Source organism: Bubalus bubalis, chromosome 4, assembly GCF_019923935.1.
Source record: "Bubalus bubalis isolate 160015118507 breed Murrah chromosome 4, NDDB_SH_1, whole genome shotgun sequence".
Classification (NCBI taxonomy): Eukaryota; Metazoa; Chordata; class Mammalia; order Artiodactyla; family Bovidae; genus Bubalus; species Bubalus bubalis.
This window is the reverse complement of record NC_059160.1, coordinates 76,723,399-76,738,868: the sequence shown is the minus strand read 5'-3', so window position 1 is coordinate 76,738,868 and position 15,470 is coordinate 76,723,399. Positions and strand designations below refer to the sequence as shown.

General features: G+C 40.7%; 1 protein-coding gene across 2 annotated transcripts in view; it reads right to left on the bottom strand.

Annotated features, from left to right (window-relative positions):
- MYRFL (myelin regulatory factor like) overlaps positions 1 to 15,470 on the bottom strand; it is a 123,941-nt gene that overhangs the window by 18,548 nt on the left and 89,923 nt on the right. For both annotated transcript variants that reach the window (XM_025283961.3, XM_025283959.3), the window contains exons 14-16: positions 7,934 to 8,097; positions 7,232 to 7,295; positions 904 to 989 (exon numbers count right to left, since the gene is read on the bottom strand). In XM_025283961.3, the coding sequence (XP_025139746.3) occupies positions 904 to 989; positions 7,232 to 7,295; positions 7,934 to 8,097 (314 nt within the window). The remainder of the gene's footprint in view (positions 1 to 903; positions 990 to 7,231; positions 7,296 to 7,933; positions 8,098 to 15,470) is intronic.

The following is a 15,470-nucleotide window of genomic DNA, read 5'->3' as shown; positions in this document are numbered from 1 at the left end:
ACCGGAAGCATCTTTGGGCCCATCGCTTACTTAGCCTCTGAGAATAATTGTCTCATCTGGTATATGGCCCAGAAGCTAGTCCTTTCTCACACTAACACAGCATTTTGGAGGGATAGATAAATACCCATTTTACTCTGTGAATAGTCATACAGCGAACCAGAAGGCAGGGAAGATACAGGCAAGATGACCAGGGCTCAAAGGTGAGAAGCCATCATTGCGGCAGCACAGGTCTGAAGACCAAAGGCCTGAGAAAAACCTCTCATCCCACAAAAGCATGACTCTTCCTCCTGTGGAGGAGGGATAGCAGACCAAGGGTATCCAGTACTTGCCTAGCAACCATCGTGTCCTTTCTGTATTTGTTTGCTTTAACTGCTTAGCACATTTGGCTAGAATTTCATCATATTGCATATCTTGGGATAATCTCATGGTCTCTTTTGGCATAAAATCCAGAAGAATCCTAATAAATGTAAGTATCCAAGGGAGAGTGGATTGTACCTGATTGTTTACTCACTCTTTTCCTCCAAGTAGATGGGAAAGGAGAGCAAAGAGGTTGCAACAGTTATTTGCAGGGCAGGACTAAACAATATACACACACTTATGCACACACATACCTGCATACACACAAACATGAAAGCCACAGTGAGCTAGTAAAAAATAATCAGTTGATTATAAGAAAAGATCATTTCATATTTAAGAGCAGAAAACCTGTGCTTTTTTTTTCCTTCAAAGAATGAGTTACAAAGGGCTCCCTCATCTCTAAGCGAAATCAAAGACCAACACCTGGTTTAAAGGGCTTCTCAGTCTTCAAAGTAAACAGAAAGTCAGTCCCCAGTTCATGTGTGAAAAAGGAAGATGGAAAGAGAAAAAGAGCTTGACGTAGAATAACACTGATGTTTTTCTTACCAAAATGCCATCACAGCAATGAGGGTTATAACCAAGCTCTGGAAAACCCAGTTAGGACATGACTGTTTTTTTCCTGAAAAAGAAACCTATAAAAAATTCAGCAATGAGAAATGACAAATCAGTGACACCAACTTTGAGAAGGATGTCTGAAGACTCACTCCCCAGGGGATCTTTGCTGCTGCCTTCAGCCTATCTCGCCCTCCTCCTCTCTGAAAACGAAATTCTTTCAAAGCAAGTCTCTCCCTTTCCTTGGCACTCCAGGCCATGCTCTCTTTTCCCTGCAGGACAATTGTCTGTGCCATTCATTTAGCGCTTATTCTTGAAGTTCTATGAGAAAAGAGGACCTGCCAGACAAGATATTGTCAGAAGACAGAGGTCCATTTCTTTTAATAAGATACTTTCGAAAAACAAAATGCCTTCAAGACATGATAGAATAAATCCCAATGGAAGAATTTCAGGCAGCATGACAAATTGCAGGAAAGGTTTTTGTGGCATGAAATACTATTAATTACTCCTTAAATCATATATATTAGTATCCGATTCTGCCACCTATTTTTGAGAACAGTTCTAGGCCTATGTCTTATTTATTCTTATCCCTTCAGCAAATATACATTAAGTACTATGATGAGTAACACTATAGGGGGAAATGAAAATAAGTAAATTACACTCCCTAGGAAGTGAATGAGATAAACCTTTAGGACGCGTACATATTGGCATTAAAAACTTGCACATGAGGAATGAGCCAGAACTAGGATAGACAGCTGTGCAGTTGGGGAGGAATCTGACTAGAGATAGGAGAGGTTTTCTGCCCAGTTAAATATAAGCTCTTTAAATATGAGTTTTCCTGCTAATGCAATAGAAAGTGTTATGTTTGCTTCCTCCTGGGGGTCCAGGGTAAGAAGGGAATTGAAGGATGGCAGTAGACAAGAAAAAGCTTAAATTGGTCTTTGAATTTCTTGGGCAGATTACCTGCATAGAGAAAATGTTCTTCAGTGTAATATTGTGGGTGGGATTAACTGCACCCTTTTTAACAATTACCCAAATCTTTAGGGCTATTATATATATATCTTTATAACTGACTCGTCCATAGGTGCGATAAGAAGCTGCTTTGAATATCAATAGGCTTCCCTTGTGGCTCAGCTGGTAAAGAATCCACCTACAATGTGGGAGACCTGGCTTCAATTCCTGGGTTGGGAAGATCCTCTGGAGAAGGGAAAGGCTATCCACTTCAGTAGTCTGGCCTGGAAAATTCCAAGGACTGTATAGTCCATGGGTCACAAAGAGTCTGACAAGACTAAGTGACTTTCACTTTCACTGAATACCAATAGCTCAGTTACTAAAGAATCCACTTGCAATGCAGGAGACCCAGGTTCAATCCCTGGGTGGGGAAGATTCCCCTGGAGAAGGAAATGGCAACCCACTCCAGTATTCTTGCCTGAAAAATCCCATGCGCAGATTAGCCTGTTGGGCTACAGTCCATGGGGTCACAAAGAGTCAGACACAACTTAGCGACTAAGCCACCAGCACTGAATACCAAGAAGTAGATGGTTTATACCATTCCCACACCTCACTGGAATAGTTCTGAGGATGCTCTGCTAGTGCTCTGTGCACAGAAGGAACTCAATGGAATTTACTGAATTGATTAGAATTAAATAGTATTAATTTCAGGATAGCAGCTTCCCTCCCAACCTACTCCCTAAAGGTGCCAGATTGTTTTAAATCTGTATGGTTTTGTTCCAAATCCTTTGACCTAATATAGGAAAATTACCCAAGACCTGGAGTCAGACTTGGAGTCAAGCCCTGAACAAGTCATGGAAATGTCATTGATCCTCATTTCTTCATCAATAAAATAGGAAGGATGAAATCATACCTGCCTACTTTACAGAGTTATTGGGTAGATCTAATTAACAGTCTAATGGTTCTCAAATTCAGGTTTGCATGAAGATTACTATGGAGCTTGTTAAAAATCTAAATGCCCTGAAACATTCTGATTCAATAGGTTTCCATTCAGACTGAGGTGGGGGCTGGGGATCTATAAGAAGCAGGACAATGAAAAGTGTCTGCATCAGTTCCTTTCCTTTCGCCCTTCTTCTCCATGTCCTCAGTGGATTTTTACTTAAACTCTGAGGTTTTTCCAACTTCACCCACAGCAACAGCACACATTGGTATTTTACCAAGCTCCCTGGAAGACTCTGATATATGCCAAAGTATGAGAACCACTGAAAGAGTGGGTTTGAAAATACTAATGGTGAACACTTTTATGGCACTTACGTGTCACACCCTCTTCTGAGTGCTTTATGTATACTAATTTATTGAACCTCACAATAATTCTCAACGTCCCTATAAGGTAAGTACTGTTCTCATCCCTATTTTAGAGATGGGGAAAAATGAGGCTCAGGGAGCTAAGTTCTCACTCAAGATCACACAGCTAATAAGTTACAGAGCCAGGCTTTGACCCAAAAAACACTTGGGTTCAGAATCTGTGGGGCTTCCCTGGTGGCTCAGACAGAAAGAATGTTTCTGCAATGCAGGAGACCCGGGTTCGATCTCTGGGTTGAGAAGATCCTCTGGAGGAGGGAATGACAACTCACTCCAGTTTTCTGGCCTGGAAATTCCATAGACTGAGGATCCTGATAGGCTATAGTCGATGGGGTCTCAGAGAGTCAGACACAACTGAGCAAGTAACACTTTCAGAATATGTGCTGTATTCTCAATGCCATGCTGCCTCCCTTTTTCTGTCTGTAAAGAAAGGAGACACTGTACAACTTATTGTTATTATTCACAAGGTCTTCATGGCTACCAAATGAACTCCTTAACTAGTGATCCAGAAACTGAGACTAACTTATTTTCAGCCTTAACTTCTCTCCCCCCTAACAAACTCCCACCTAGTCAATGAAGCCAGCACCAGCTCCCAGACCTTGGCTTTTGTCATTCTATCCAGAACTGCTCCGGCAGCTCCTGTCACTTTCCAGCCAAACCTTTGCCCCCTTGAAGGCCCAGTTCCCATGCTACTCCCACAGTGCTCTGAGCGTCTACATTATTTATCACTTCCAGGTACAGCTGGTCTTTTTATTCTCTTCTGATTTTCCCTGGTTACTTTAAACTTCTTTTTTCTTTTAAGATTTTTTTTAATATAGACCCTTTTAAAATCTTCATTGAATTTGTTACAATATTGCTTCTGTTTTCTGTTTTGGGTTTTTGGGCCCCAAGACATGTGGGATCTTACCTCCCCAACTCCCTGGGTAGGGGGGACCTGCACTCCCTGCAATGGAAGGCAAAGTCTTAACCACTGGACTACCTAGGAAGTCCCTAGCTTAAAATTCCTTAGAAGAGGTCACATCTTATTCACCTTTGCCTCCACAGGCATAAGACAGTGACTATAAGAGGTCTTTGAATTGAGTGGATGCTCTTCAATGTCTATACAAGTCCTGGACTCTGTGTTCACACCCCAACACCCCCGCCACCCATGCACCCAAGACATTAAATCTCTTAATGTTTTAAATTTAGATTGTTAGCCTACAGGGAATATTTTCAGACGGGGTCTCCATTCATGCACTGATTTAACGAATAGTTCTTGAGTACACACTGTGTGCCAGTCCCTGGGGACAGAGAGTGAGGAAGGCAGACACAGAGTCTGTTCTCATGGACCATGTATTGTAATTAATATCCTGAGAAAACTGTGGAAGAAAGAGATCCCTTAGGTGCAAGATGGTTGCCACAAAGGTTACACAGGAACCAAATGCATGTGTGCTTGCCAAGTTGCCTCAGTTGTGTCTAACACTTCTGCGACCCCACGGACTGTAGCCCACCAGGCTCCTCTGTCCATGGGATTGTCCAGGCAAGAATACTGCAGTGGGTTGCCATACCCTCCTCCAGGGGATCTTCCTGACCCAGGGATCGAACCTGAGACTCCTGAAGCTCCTGCATTACAGGTGGATTCTTTACTGTTGAGCCACCAGGGAAGCCCACAGGAACCAAATAGTACCTTCCAATCAGGGCCTCCACTGATGTAGATACAGTTCCTTCTATTCCCTTGCAAACTGGTTAGTACAAAGAGCACCTTCCCTACACAATATTGTTAGTATTTTGTGTTTATTGAGCAACCTGCTATGTGCTGGGCATTGTGCTGAGGACTTTAGATCATTTAATCCTATCAATTATTTTTGTAAGGTAGACACTATTATTATCTGTTCAGTTCAGTTCAGCTCAGTTCAGTTGCTCAGTCGTGTCCGACTCTTTGCAACCCCACGGACTGCAGCACGTCAGGCTTCCCTGTCCATCACCAACTCCCAGAGTTTACTCATACTCATGTCCACTGAGTCGGTGATGCCATCCAACCATCTCATCCTCTGTTGTCCCCTTCTCCTCTTTCCTTCAATCTTTCCCAAGATCAGGGTCTTTTCAGATGAGTCAGTTCTTCACATCAGGTGGCCAAAGTACTGGAGTTTCAGCTCCAGCATCAGTCCTGCCAATGAATATTCAGGACTGATTTCCTTTAGGATGGACTGGTTGGATCTCCTTGCAGTCCAAGGGACTCTCAAGAGTCTTCTCCAACACCACAGTTCAAAAGCATCAATTCTTCGGTGCTCAGCTTTCTTCACAGTCCAACTCTCACATCCATACATGGCTACTGGAAAAACCATAGCTTTGACTAGACAGACCTTTGTTGGCAAAGTAATGTCTCTGCTTTTTAATGTGCTGTCTAGGTTGGTCATAACTTTTCTTCCAAGGAGCAAGCGTCTTTTAATTTCATGGCTGCAGTCACCATCTGCAGTGATTTTGGAGCCCCCCAAAATAAAGTATCTCACTGTTTCCATTATTTCCCCATCTATTTGCCATGAAGTAATGGGACTGGATGCCATGATCTTAGTTTTCTGAATGTTGAGTTTTAAGCCAACTTTTTCACTCTCCTCTTTCACTTTCATCAAGAGGCTCTTTAGTTCTTCACTTTCTGCCAAAAGGGTGGTGTCATCTGCATATATGCGGTTATTGATATTTCTCCCAGCAATCTTGATTCCAGCTTTTGATTCATCCAGCTTGACATTTTGCATGATGTACTCTGCATAGAAGTTAAATAAGCAGGATGACAATATATAGCCTTGATGTAATCCTTTCCCGATTTGGAACCAGTCTGTTGTTCCATGTCCAGTTCTAACTGTTGCTTCTTGACCTGCATACAGATTTCTCAGGAGGCAGGTCAGGTGGTCTAGTATTCCCATCTCTTTCAGAATTTTCCAATGTTTGTTGTGATCCACACAGTCAAAGGCTTTGGCATAGTCAATAAGGCAGAAGTAGATACTTTTCTGGAAGTCTCGTGCTTTTTCGATAACACAAGGGATGTTAGCAATTTGATCTCTGGGTCCTCTGCCTTTTCTAAATCCAGCTTGAACATCTTGAAGTTCATGGTATTATCTGTTTCCCAATGCAATTAAGTAAACTTTCCCAAGAACACTTCTACATGTTTATTTATCCATGTATTTATATCTGTTGGCATATATCAAGAAACTTGTCTGCACCATAGCATTTTAGTACTTTTTAGTAGAATACTGAACTCTTCTTAAATCCTCTTAGAATAGTTCAGCAATGTATAGAAGAAGTAGAGAGTAAACCAGGACAATGGCCCAAATATCAGGTCAGCCCTTAACAAGATATAGATGAAGGTCATAAGTATCTTCCTCTGGGAATATCAGTGGATCTGAGGCATAAGCTGAGGTTCACAGCTTTCTATGAATGCACCTAGGAAGAGAGGACTGAAGCTTCCCCCTCACTGACACTTCTCTGCCATGGAGAGGCTGTCCTTTAAGCTAATAAATGATTAACCTTCACTTTTTACTGTAAATGTTATCCTATTTGATGAAATGCTCCATTCATTAATAAAGTTGCCACATTTTAAGCTTTGCAAGCAAATGAATACCTAGTCTCTGTTTGCATATAGAGTACCAAATGTCAAAGGGAAAAGAGAGATTTAGAGATTAACTGACATCCCTTTGGGATCTTTTGGAACCAAAGATAAGGGACTAAATCAAGTCAAGGAATACACACAGGTCTTATAACCCAGGGTCATCTGCTGATGAATTTCTCTTGTTGGGGAATATACACACAAAAACTGGCAGAGTAATATTTCTGAAATGAATGCCCCTAATCTCCTCTTTGAAAAACCAATTAATATCTATTAAAGGAATAATATTTAAATGGCTTTGCGCATAAGGATACATACTAGAGAACCCATCAACAAATAAATGATGAAAAAAATTCTTGATTAATTTTCATAAACTCCATTTTAATAGAAAATATCATCTCTGTTCATTTTAAATTTAAGTCTATTTACCTTGCTGTTTTTTTTGGAAATGGTCCTTTTTGGAGAAGATGCACTAAGAGCTCTGCTAAATTTGCTTTAAAAAGAGAAAGAGAAAATTAATTACAAATCAAATGCCTCCCTGGGAGTTATATGACAAAGGCCCAGGCTGTCACTAACACAGCAGTATGGCTCTTTTTTTGTAATACAGTGGTAATTTTAAAAAGGAAAGTCAAGGCAACTGAGAGTTCTTTTTGTGTAAAAGAACTTTAGTAAATATAAATAAATGCATTAAAATTTACATTTCCCTTTTTCTCAAAACTATAGCCGAGAAAATATGCACTTACATCCTTAAGTAATAAAAAATAGAATAATTTTTGTCCCTGAGGATCAAACATGGTTTTCTAAATTTAGAAATGGTCCCCTTTCCTTGTTAAAAAGAGAGATGGTCTGTTTGTTAAAATGTAGCGCATCCTATAATCACCACTCTTAAACAGATCCATTATATTTTGTTTCATCTTAAAAGCAGCAACAGAAAAAATAAGAAAATTATCACATAAAATAATTGTGTTTCAAAACATTCATTCTAAAAGATGAATAGAGACTTAATTAAAACAAAGTAATGGTTGCTGCTTGGTAGACAAACCATTCAGATTGTTACAGAAAGGTCTTTCTAGTTACAGAAAGACCCTCACTCTCCCTTTCTCCAAATTTCTATGGCAGTTGTGGAGGTACCTGATTGAGCTCGCCTCACTGGCAGAGGACTTCGAACTACTGAGCCGCTTTAGCCTGGCCAGCTTTCTGTTCCATATTTCTAACTCTTCTATTCTTTCTTCAAGGTTGTTGGTTAATTTGCAAAGCTGCTTCACTGCACCCACATTTTCCATGAAGATCTGGTCCTAAAAATGAAAATAATTCAGAGCACATAAGTTTACAGTTTGCGACCACTAGATAAGTGTCCGCAGCCAATCTAAAAACAGTTCAACCCTCCATTGAAAATGGTTATATACACACACACACACACACACCATGACACACACACAACCTCAAGTTCATTCAAGACAAATCTGGAGGCTAGAAACTTAAAATGATCTTGCTAAACTTCTGGTTGTGCAGTAAAACTGCTTATGTTCAATTTGCAATAAAATGGAAATATGTCCTTGTAATCTAAGAGAGAGAACAGAGCTGAAGGACATTGTCAAGTTTTGAATCCAAAGATTTATTTTCAATGGCCATTATGCTCTATTTAAAACTCATAAAAAGAAAGTCAGAACAGGCTTCTGAATGTTGATTTGTGTGTGCATCACTAAATCATCATAAGGAATGACTCCAATTTTCCCTGGTAAAATGTACATCAAATTGCTCAGGTGAAGGAAGGAAGAATGAAGATCTGGGCTTTTCTCTGAGCTCTGCCACCTGCTAGATGTGAGGCCCCAATTAAATAGAACAACTGCTCTGAGCTTCAGTTTCTTCATTTATAAATGAGAGAACAATTCTTGAGGTGTTAATTCTGTCTTGCTATTACATGCAATTTATATTTTAGCTTAAACAAAATTTAAAAAATAACACTTAATTCTTCCTATTCAGAGAAAATTATCGACATGTCAGAAAGAGCAAGAAAGGAGAGACCAACCAAAACCATAGGGTGCCAGACATCCCTTCCCCTACCCACACACTTCAGCCATCACAGGAACACGTGTGTCTATCTTGTGTGTGCATGCTCAGTGACTAAGTCGTGTTTGACTCTTTGTGACCCCATGGACTATAAGCCCGCCAGGCTCCTCTGTCCATGGGATATCCCAGGAAAGAATACTGGGGTGAGGTGCCATTTCCTTCCCCCAGGGATCTTCCCAACCCAGAGATTGAACCCATATCTCTTGTATCTCTTGTATTGGCAGGCAGATTCTTTACCACTGAGACACCTGGGAAGTCCCATAATTAACAATGCTGCTGCTGCTGCTAAGTCACTTCAGTCGTGTCTGACTCTGTGCAACCCCATAGACAGCAGCCCAGGAGGCTCCCTCGTCCCTGGGATTCTCCAGGCAAGAACACTAGAGTGGGTTGCCATTTCCATCTCCAATGCATGAAAGGGAAAAGGGAAAGTCAAGTCGCTCAGTCATGTCCAACTCTTCGCGACCCCATGGACTGCAGCCCACCAGGCTCCTCCGTCCATGGGATTTTCCAGGCAGGAGTACTGGAGTGGGTGGCCAGTGCCTTCTCCATAATGAACAATACTATATTATATACTTGAAAGTTGATAAGAGAGTAAATCTTAAATGTTCTCACCATACACACACACAAAATGTAATTATATGAGGTGATGGGTTTGTTGATAAACCTTATTATGGCAATTATTTTGCAATATAAGTTTATACCAAATCATCATATTGTACACCTTAAACTGACATAGTGCTATGTGTCAATTATATCTCAACAAAGCTACAAAAATTCAGCTGTGAGGGAGGATAGTTTATTTAACTAAAACAAGATCAGAGATGAATTGATAACTGTGGAATCTGAGTGAAGTATATAAATTTTATTACTGTATATAAAGTATATAAATTTTATTACTCTTCTCTCTCATTTTGTATGTTTGAAATTTTTCACTAAAAAATGTTTAAAAATAAATAAATCACAAAATAAAAACAAAGCAAAAAAAAAAAAAAAGTCTCCTGACAAAGGCTCTTCTAAATTTTCTAATTCTGGTACAGATTTTCCATTACTTCTAAATTTGTTTTATAAAAACAAGTCAGAAATCACGAAGATAGGAATGACATTCTATGGTTCTAAACCATAATAAATGTCATATTACAATTTACTGTAATGAGTAGAAAGTCTTAGAGTAGACTTATAACTGTATTATTTAGAGAGGGTCACAAGGTCATATGATGTCCACTTAGCAGTCCAACACAGGTTCCCAAGCATCATCTCTGACTCCCTCTTCCTGCAGGAAATCCATCACACAGTTCATCATCCAAAATCTCCTGAATCTACCTACTTCTCTCCATCCTCACTGGAATTACTATTTCTCAGAATATTTAAAAAAAATTTTCTTGGCAACTGGCTTCATTTTTTTCTCCTTTAAAAAAAAAGTTTGCTTGATATATTAATTTGTGATTTAGTTTACACTAAAACAGACTGCGGAAAATGATACTGATGTCCTCTCTAAACCACAGTCAGTTTTTTCTGCCATGTGTCTCCACAGGACTTTTCATGCTGCCTCATGACACATGAGCAATGGCTGCATTGGTTTGGTTACATGTCAATAATGACGAAAAGCCAGCTCTGATTTTTCCAACTCAAATTTGCCAGCACCATGCATCTTCCATGTAGATCCAATGGGCAAGAAAATAATTCATGTGTTTTCCTATTTAAGAGGAAATAGAGCCGGAGAGGGGATTTACTCCTACCTTTCAATAGTAATGATGGCTTTGACTTTATGGATCCAAAGGAAGATTACCAAAAAAAAAAAAAAATTTCTAGAACATGTCATGGGGATTGACTCTTATTTGAAGACTTCTGACTTATCCTCTATCATCATAGTGAAGTCAGCACAAATATATTATTCAAAAACATTACTACATTTTTAATCAAAAACATAACCTAGAATTTTCTGAAAATGACCTTTTCTATGCAAGTGGTAAGGTCTCCATGAGTTCATTTTAACTATGAATGTGCATCTAGATGGCTGAGGAACTTTTTCTAAGTATCCAACTTGGATGTAGAGGTTCATATTCATTAGCACTGAGAAGTGCATAGGGTTGGGGAGTTTTGAAAAGCTTCCCCATCTGATGCCCACTGTTGGTTAAGAACTATTTTGTAACTGAATCTAATTTAATTACTCAACTCTGTCCAGTTATTATTGACCATTTCAAATGAAACCCACTACCTCAGCTGAAATGTAGCTTTACAATCGTGACGTAAAAATGATGAAAATTAATACGTACACTATTACGTATGAGGTTATTGGTTGGTGAGAACCTACTGAATAGCGTGCGTGAGTGCTTAGTCGCTCAGTCATGTCTGACTCTTTGTGACCCGATGGACTGTAGCCCGCCAGGCTCCCCTGTCCATGGGATTCTCCAGGCAAGAATACTGGGGTGGGTTGCCATGCCCTCCTCCAGGGGATCTTCCTGACCCAGGGATCAAACCCATGTCTCTTATGTCTCCTGCCTTGGCAGGTGAGTTCTTTACCACTAGCACCACCTGGGAAGCCCATTGTATAGTACAGGAGAAAGAAAGAAGAAGGTACAATGTGTTTATAGGACATTTATTAAGTCAATCTTTAAAATGCATACCAATATACATTAGGTGCAGAAAAATACTGTTGATCCCACTTATAGGAGACACCTAGAGTAGTCAAATTCATAGGATCAGAAAGTACACTGTTAGATGCCAGGGGCTGGGTTGCATGGGGGAGGGAGGATGGGGAATTAGTGTTTAATGGGGATAGTTTCAAATGAGGACAGTGAAAGATTCAGGAGATGGATAATGGTGAGAGGTGAATATACTTCGTGTCATTGAACTGTGCAATTGTGAAGTTGTTCAGTCATGTCCTACTCTTTGCAACCCCGTGGACTGTAGCCTATCAGGCTCCTCTGTCCGTGAGATTTTCTGGGCAAGAGTACTGGAGTGGGTTGCCATTTCCTTCTCCAGGGGATCTTCCCGACCCAGGAATTCAACCCCATTGCAGGCAGATGCTTTATCATCTGAACCACCAGGAAGGTTAAATATGGTTAAAATAGATGTTTTATGTTATGTGACTTTTACCATAATTAAAAAAAAAAATTTTTTAATGATTAAACCAGCTTGCCACCAAAAATTGCTCATAAGTCTGGGGGTAGGGGTAGTCTTCACCCAGCATTTAAAAGACTTGCTTTGGGGTAGGGGTACACGTGGACAGCGTGAGCATATTTTTTGGAAGGACACGTAGGGCAGTTTGGCAAGTGTGTGTGCACAGAAAAACAACAGGAAGAGTTTGTGAAACCAGAGACCTTGTTTAGCTTAGACGTGCCTCTGTCTCAGCCTCGCCTTTCACACAGTCCCCTTCACAGGCTGCGCTCTAATCATACCTAACTTTGTGCCCCTCATGGAACATATATCAGGTATCTGGCCTCTGACTGCTCCCTCTGCCTAGACCAGCTGTCATCCCTCTTCACCCACCTGCCTTTTGCTTGGTGTCATGCTGACCAGTAGTATAAACCCCTGGAGACAGGGCCTGCCTCTCGTCCACCGCAGATTCTTCCTCACCGGGCATAAATGAATGAACGTTTTTACAGCCGTGAGTCAAGAAGCCCTGAAGCACTGAGACAACATAGCCTTGCTCTCTGGTGAAACTGAAGGGAGTGGCCAGACTTCCAGTCTGTTTCTTTACCCGAGGTTTCTCTCAGACAAACGCAGTCTATGTTCTAAATTCTCTTTCCATGTTAGGAAATTCGAGTGACCTCAGCAAACCAACGCTAGTGTCTGATGCCCTCGGTGTGATGGGCTAGTGACTTGCTGGTCACCTGCCATGTGACTTCCACTCTGGCAGTACACACCCTCTCACCACCTCCTCACCCGCTAGGAGACAGACCGCAGAATGCTCCCGCGTCCCTTGCAGGACGGGCAGTAAATGAGCCCCCACATGGGGGAGCAGCCAGGCAGTGGACTTGATTTCTCCTCTCTTTGGGAATCCCAGCTTGTCCCCTGCCTAAAAACACTACGGAAGGATAACTAAGCCTGATAGCCGAGAATGCTTTGAGAAGTTGAAACAGACTCTTATTGCTTTCCAGGGAGAGTCACAGACTTGAAAAATCTCTCCTTGTGGCATCTGATGTTGCATAGACTGATGTTTTTGTAATAAAATCATGGGAATAAAGCTGCCTATAATTGATTATTATGAAAATGATTGTCCAAGGGAGAAGAACTGTCTTCTAGCCAATGGGTGTGCCTGGCAATTGTTTAGGCTTTGGATAAACTCAGCTTTAGATCTTTGTCCAAGAGTTTATTTGTGGACAGCTCACCAAGCCTTGATGTGGATTAAAAAAAAAAAACAAAAAACACTAGAATCCCCAAACCAGAAAAGCAGGCTCTGAGATGATGTGGGAGCTCGGACTTCAGCTCAGTTTCTAGCAGGTCCCTGGAGGCGAGGTTTCCCTCTTCTGGGCAGTTTTCTTTTGCAAACAGGGCAACTCTTGGGCTCACTCCTCTGGAGGTTGTTTTCACCTCTGCTTTATGTGGGAGGAGCACAAGTTCACAAAACTGTTTACAATTATGTGTTTTATTGTTGCCCTTTGTTTGTTTGCTTTAGAACTCTTGCTTAATTTACATTATCTCTGTTTCAATGTAATTTTCTATGGAAGGGCTTGAGTCCTTTGTCTGAGATAAGTTTCCAGTTGAACAATCACATGGCACAGTTTGTTGCAATTCTTTGATTTCTTGTCTTCCCTGGGTGGCCAAGGAGCTCTCTTTGTGGGCAGTGTCTTATGACTCCTCAGGGCCAATATAGTTCAATATTCAATTAATGACAGAATCAATAGTTCTTTTTCAAGGACCTGGGATGTGCTAACCATTGTCTTAAGTGTGTGTGCTCACTCAGTCGTGTCTCATTCTTTGTGACCCCCAAGGACTGTAACCTGCCAGGCTCCTTTGTCCATGGACTTTTTCAGGCAAGAATACTGGAGTGGGTTGCCATTTCCTTCTCCAAGGGATCTTCCTGATCCAGAGATCGAACCTGTGTGTCTCTTGAGTCTCCTGCACTGGCAGGTGGATTCTTTATCACTGTGCCACCTGGGAAGACTGTCTTAAGTACAGGGAGAAAACAATTAGATAAGGTAGATAGGATCTGTCTTCATAGACCATGTTTTCTAGTGGGGAGATTAGCCAAGAACAAGCAAACCAGAAGTAAATAATGCAGTTTTAAGTTGTAATTAGCACTAGGAAGGAAGCCATTGAAACAAAAAATAATTGTTCCTCTTTTAAGCCATTGGTATACATTTGGTCTGTTTTATTTAAGATAGCAACGATGGAAAAAAAACTTAAATAACAGAATCAAGTGGAAAAGTATATTCTTGTCCTGCAAAAGAAAGGTAATCCAATGGAAAACTAGGCCAAGCAATTCACATAAGGAGAAATCTAAATAGCTAATATAAGAAAGAGATGTACAACTTTATCACTCATCAGAAAAACATAAATTAAAACAGTAAGAAACCACTTTACCCATATTAGAAGTGAAAAAAAATAGAAAGTCTGAAAATGTCAAGTATTGATGAGGACACAGAGAAGCAGTCAGCCCCATGTACTGCTGTTATGAGTTGGAGCTGACTAACATTCTGGCAGCATTTTGTAGAATTAAGGCTGGGTATATCCTATACCACTTCCGGAATGCGTGCCAGAGAAAACCGCCCACATATTCACAAGGAGGCTTGTGTGAGAACATTCATCGCTGCATAGTTGTGGTCAACAGAGTTGGAAGAGTCCATCACTGGAAGAGAACGTAAGGACACATGCCAAGGAATTTCACGCATCAGAGTAGGAGCAGATGTATATAATTCAAAGAAATGTAAAACACATTCATGAAACACTAATAATATTCCAGACAGCCTGACTATCCAAGGATATATATGAAAGACATTAGCATGGCTGCCATTGTTGTGGGGGGTGCATGGAAGAGGAGGATGCAGAGAAGAAACAATGTAAGAAAGAAAAAGAGCAGCACAGGGAGGAAGGTAGTACCTCCACTCTAAAGTTCCAGAGGTAAAGACAAAGAGGAAAATCTACTAGAGAAAAAAAAAGAAAGAAAGAAACAGATTTTATGTCTTGAGAGATACCACTCCAAGTCCAAAGTGTCTTTACCTACTCTCCACTGCTCTTACTCAGTTTGTTGTTCAAAGGCAGAGTGATGGACTCTACGTGGTTGAGACTGAGCTCAGCAATCTAAGAGCTTCATGGAAGAAGGCTAAGCAAACTGAACTATACCTACAGGGAAGAAGCTGTTCTGACTTAGTGGCCAGACTTTACAGGTAAAGAAAAGTCAGTACTCATCAGAAAAGGACTGGAGTATCCTTAAAGACTTTATTTTTTAAGAAACTATTCAAAAATATTCTCTTTGAAACTTTTGGCAAAGGTCCGTGTAGTCAAAGCCATGGTTTTTCCAGAAGTCATGTAGGGATGTGAAAGCTGGACAATAAAAAAGGCTGAGCATCAAAGACTTGATGTCTTCAAACTGTGGGGCTGGAAAACACTCTTGAGAGTCTCTTGGACAGCAAGGAGATCAAACCAGTAGATCCTA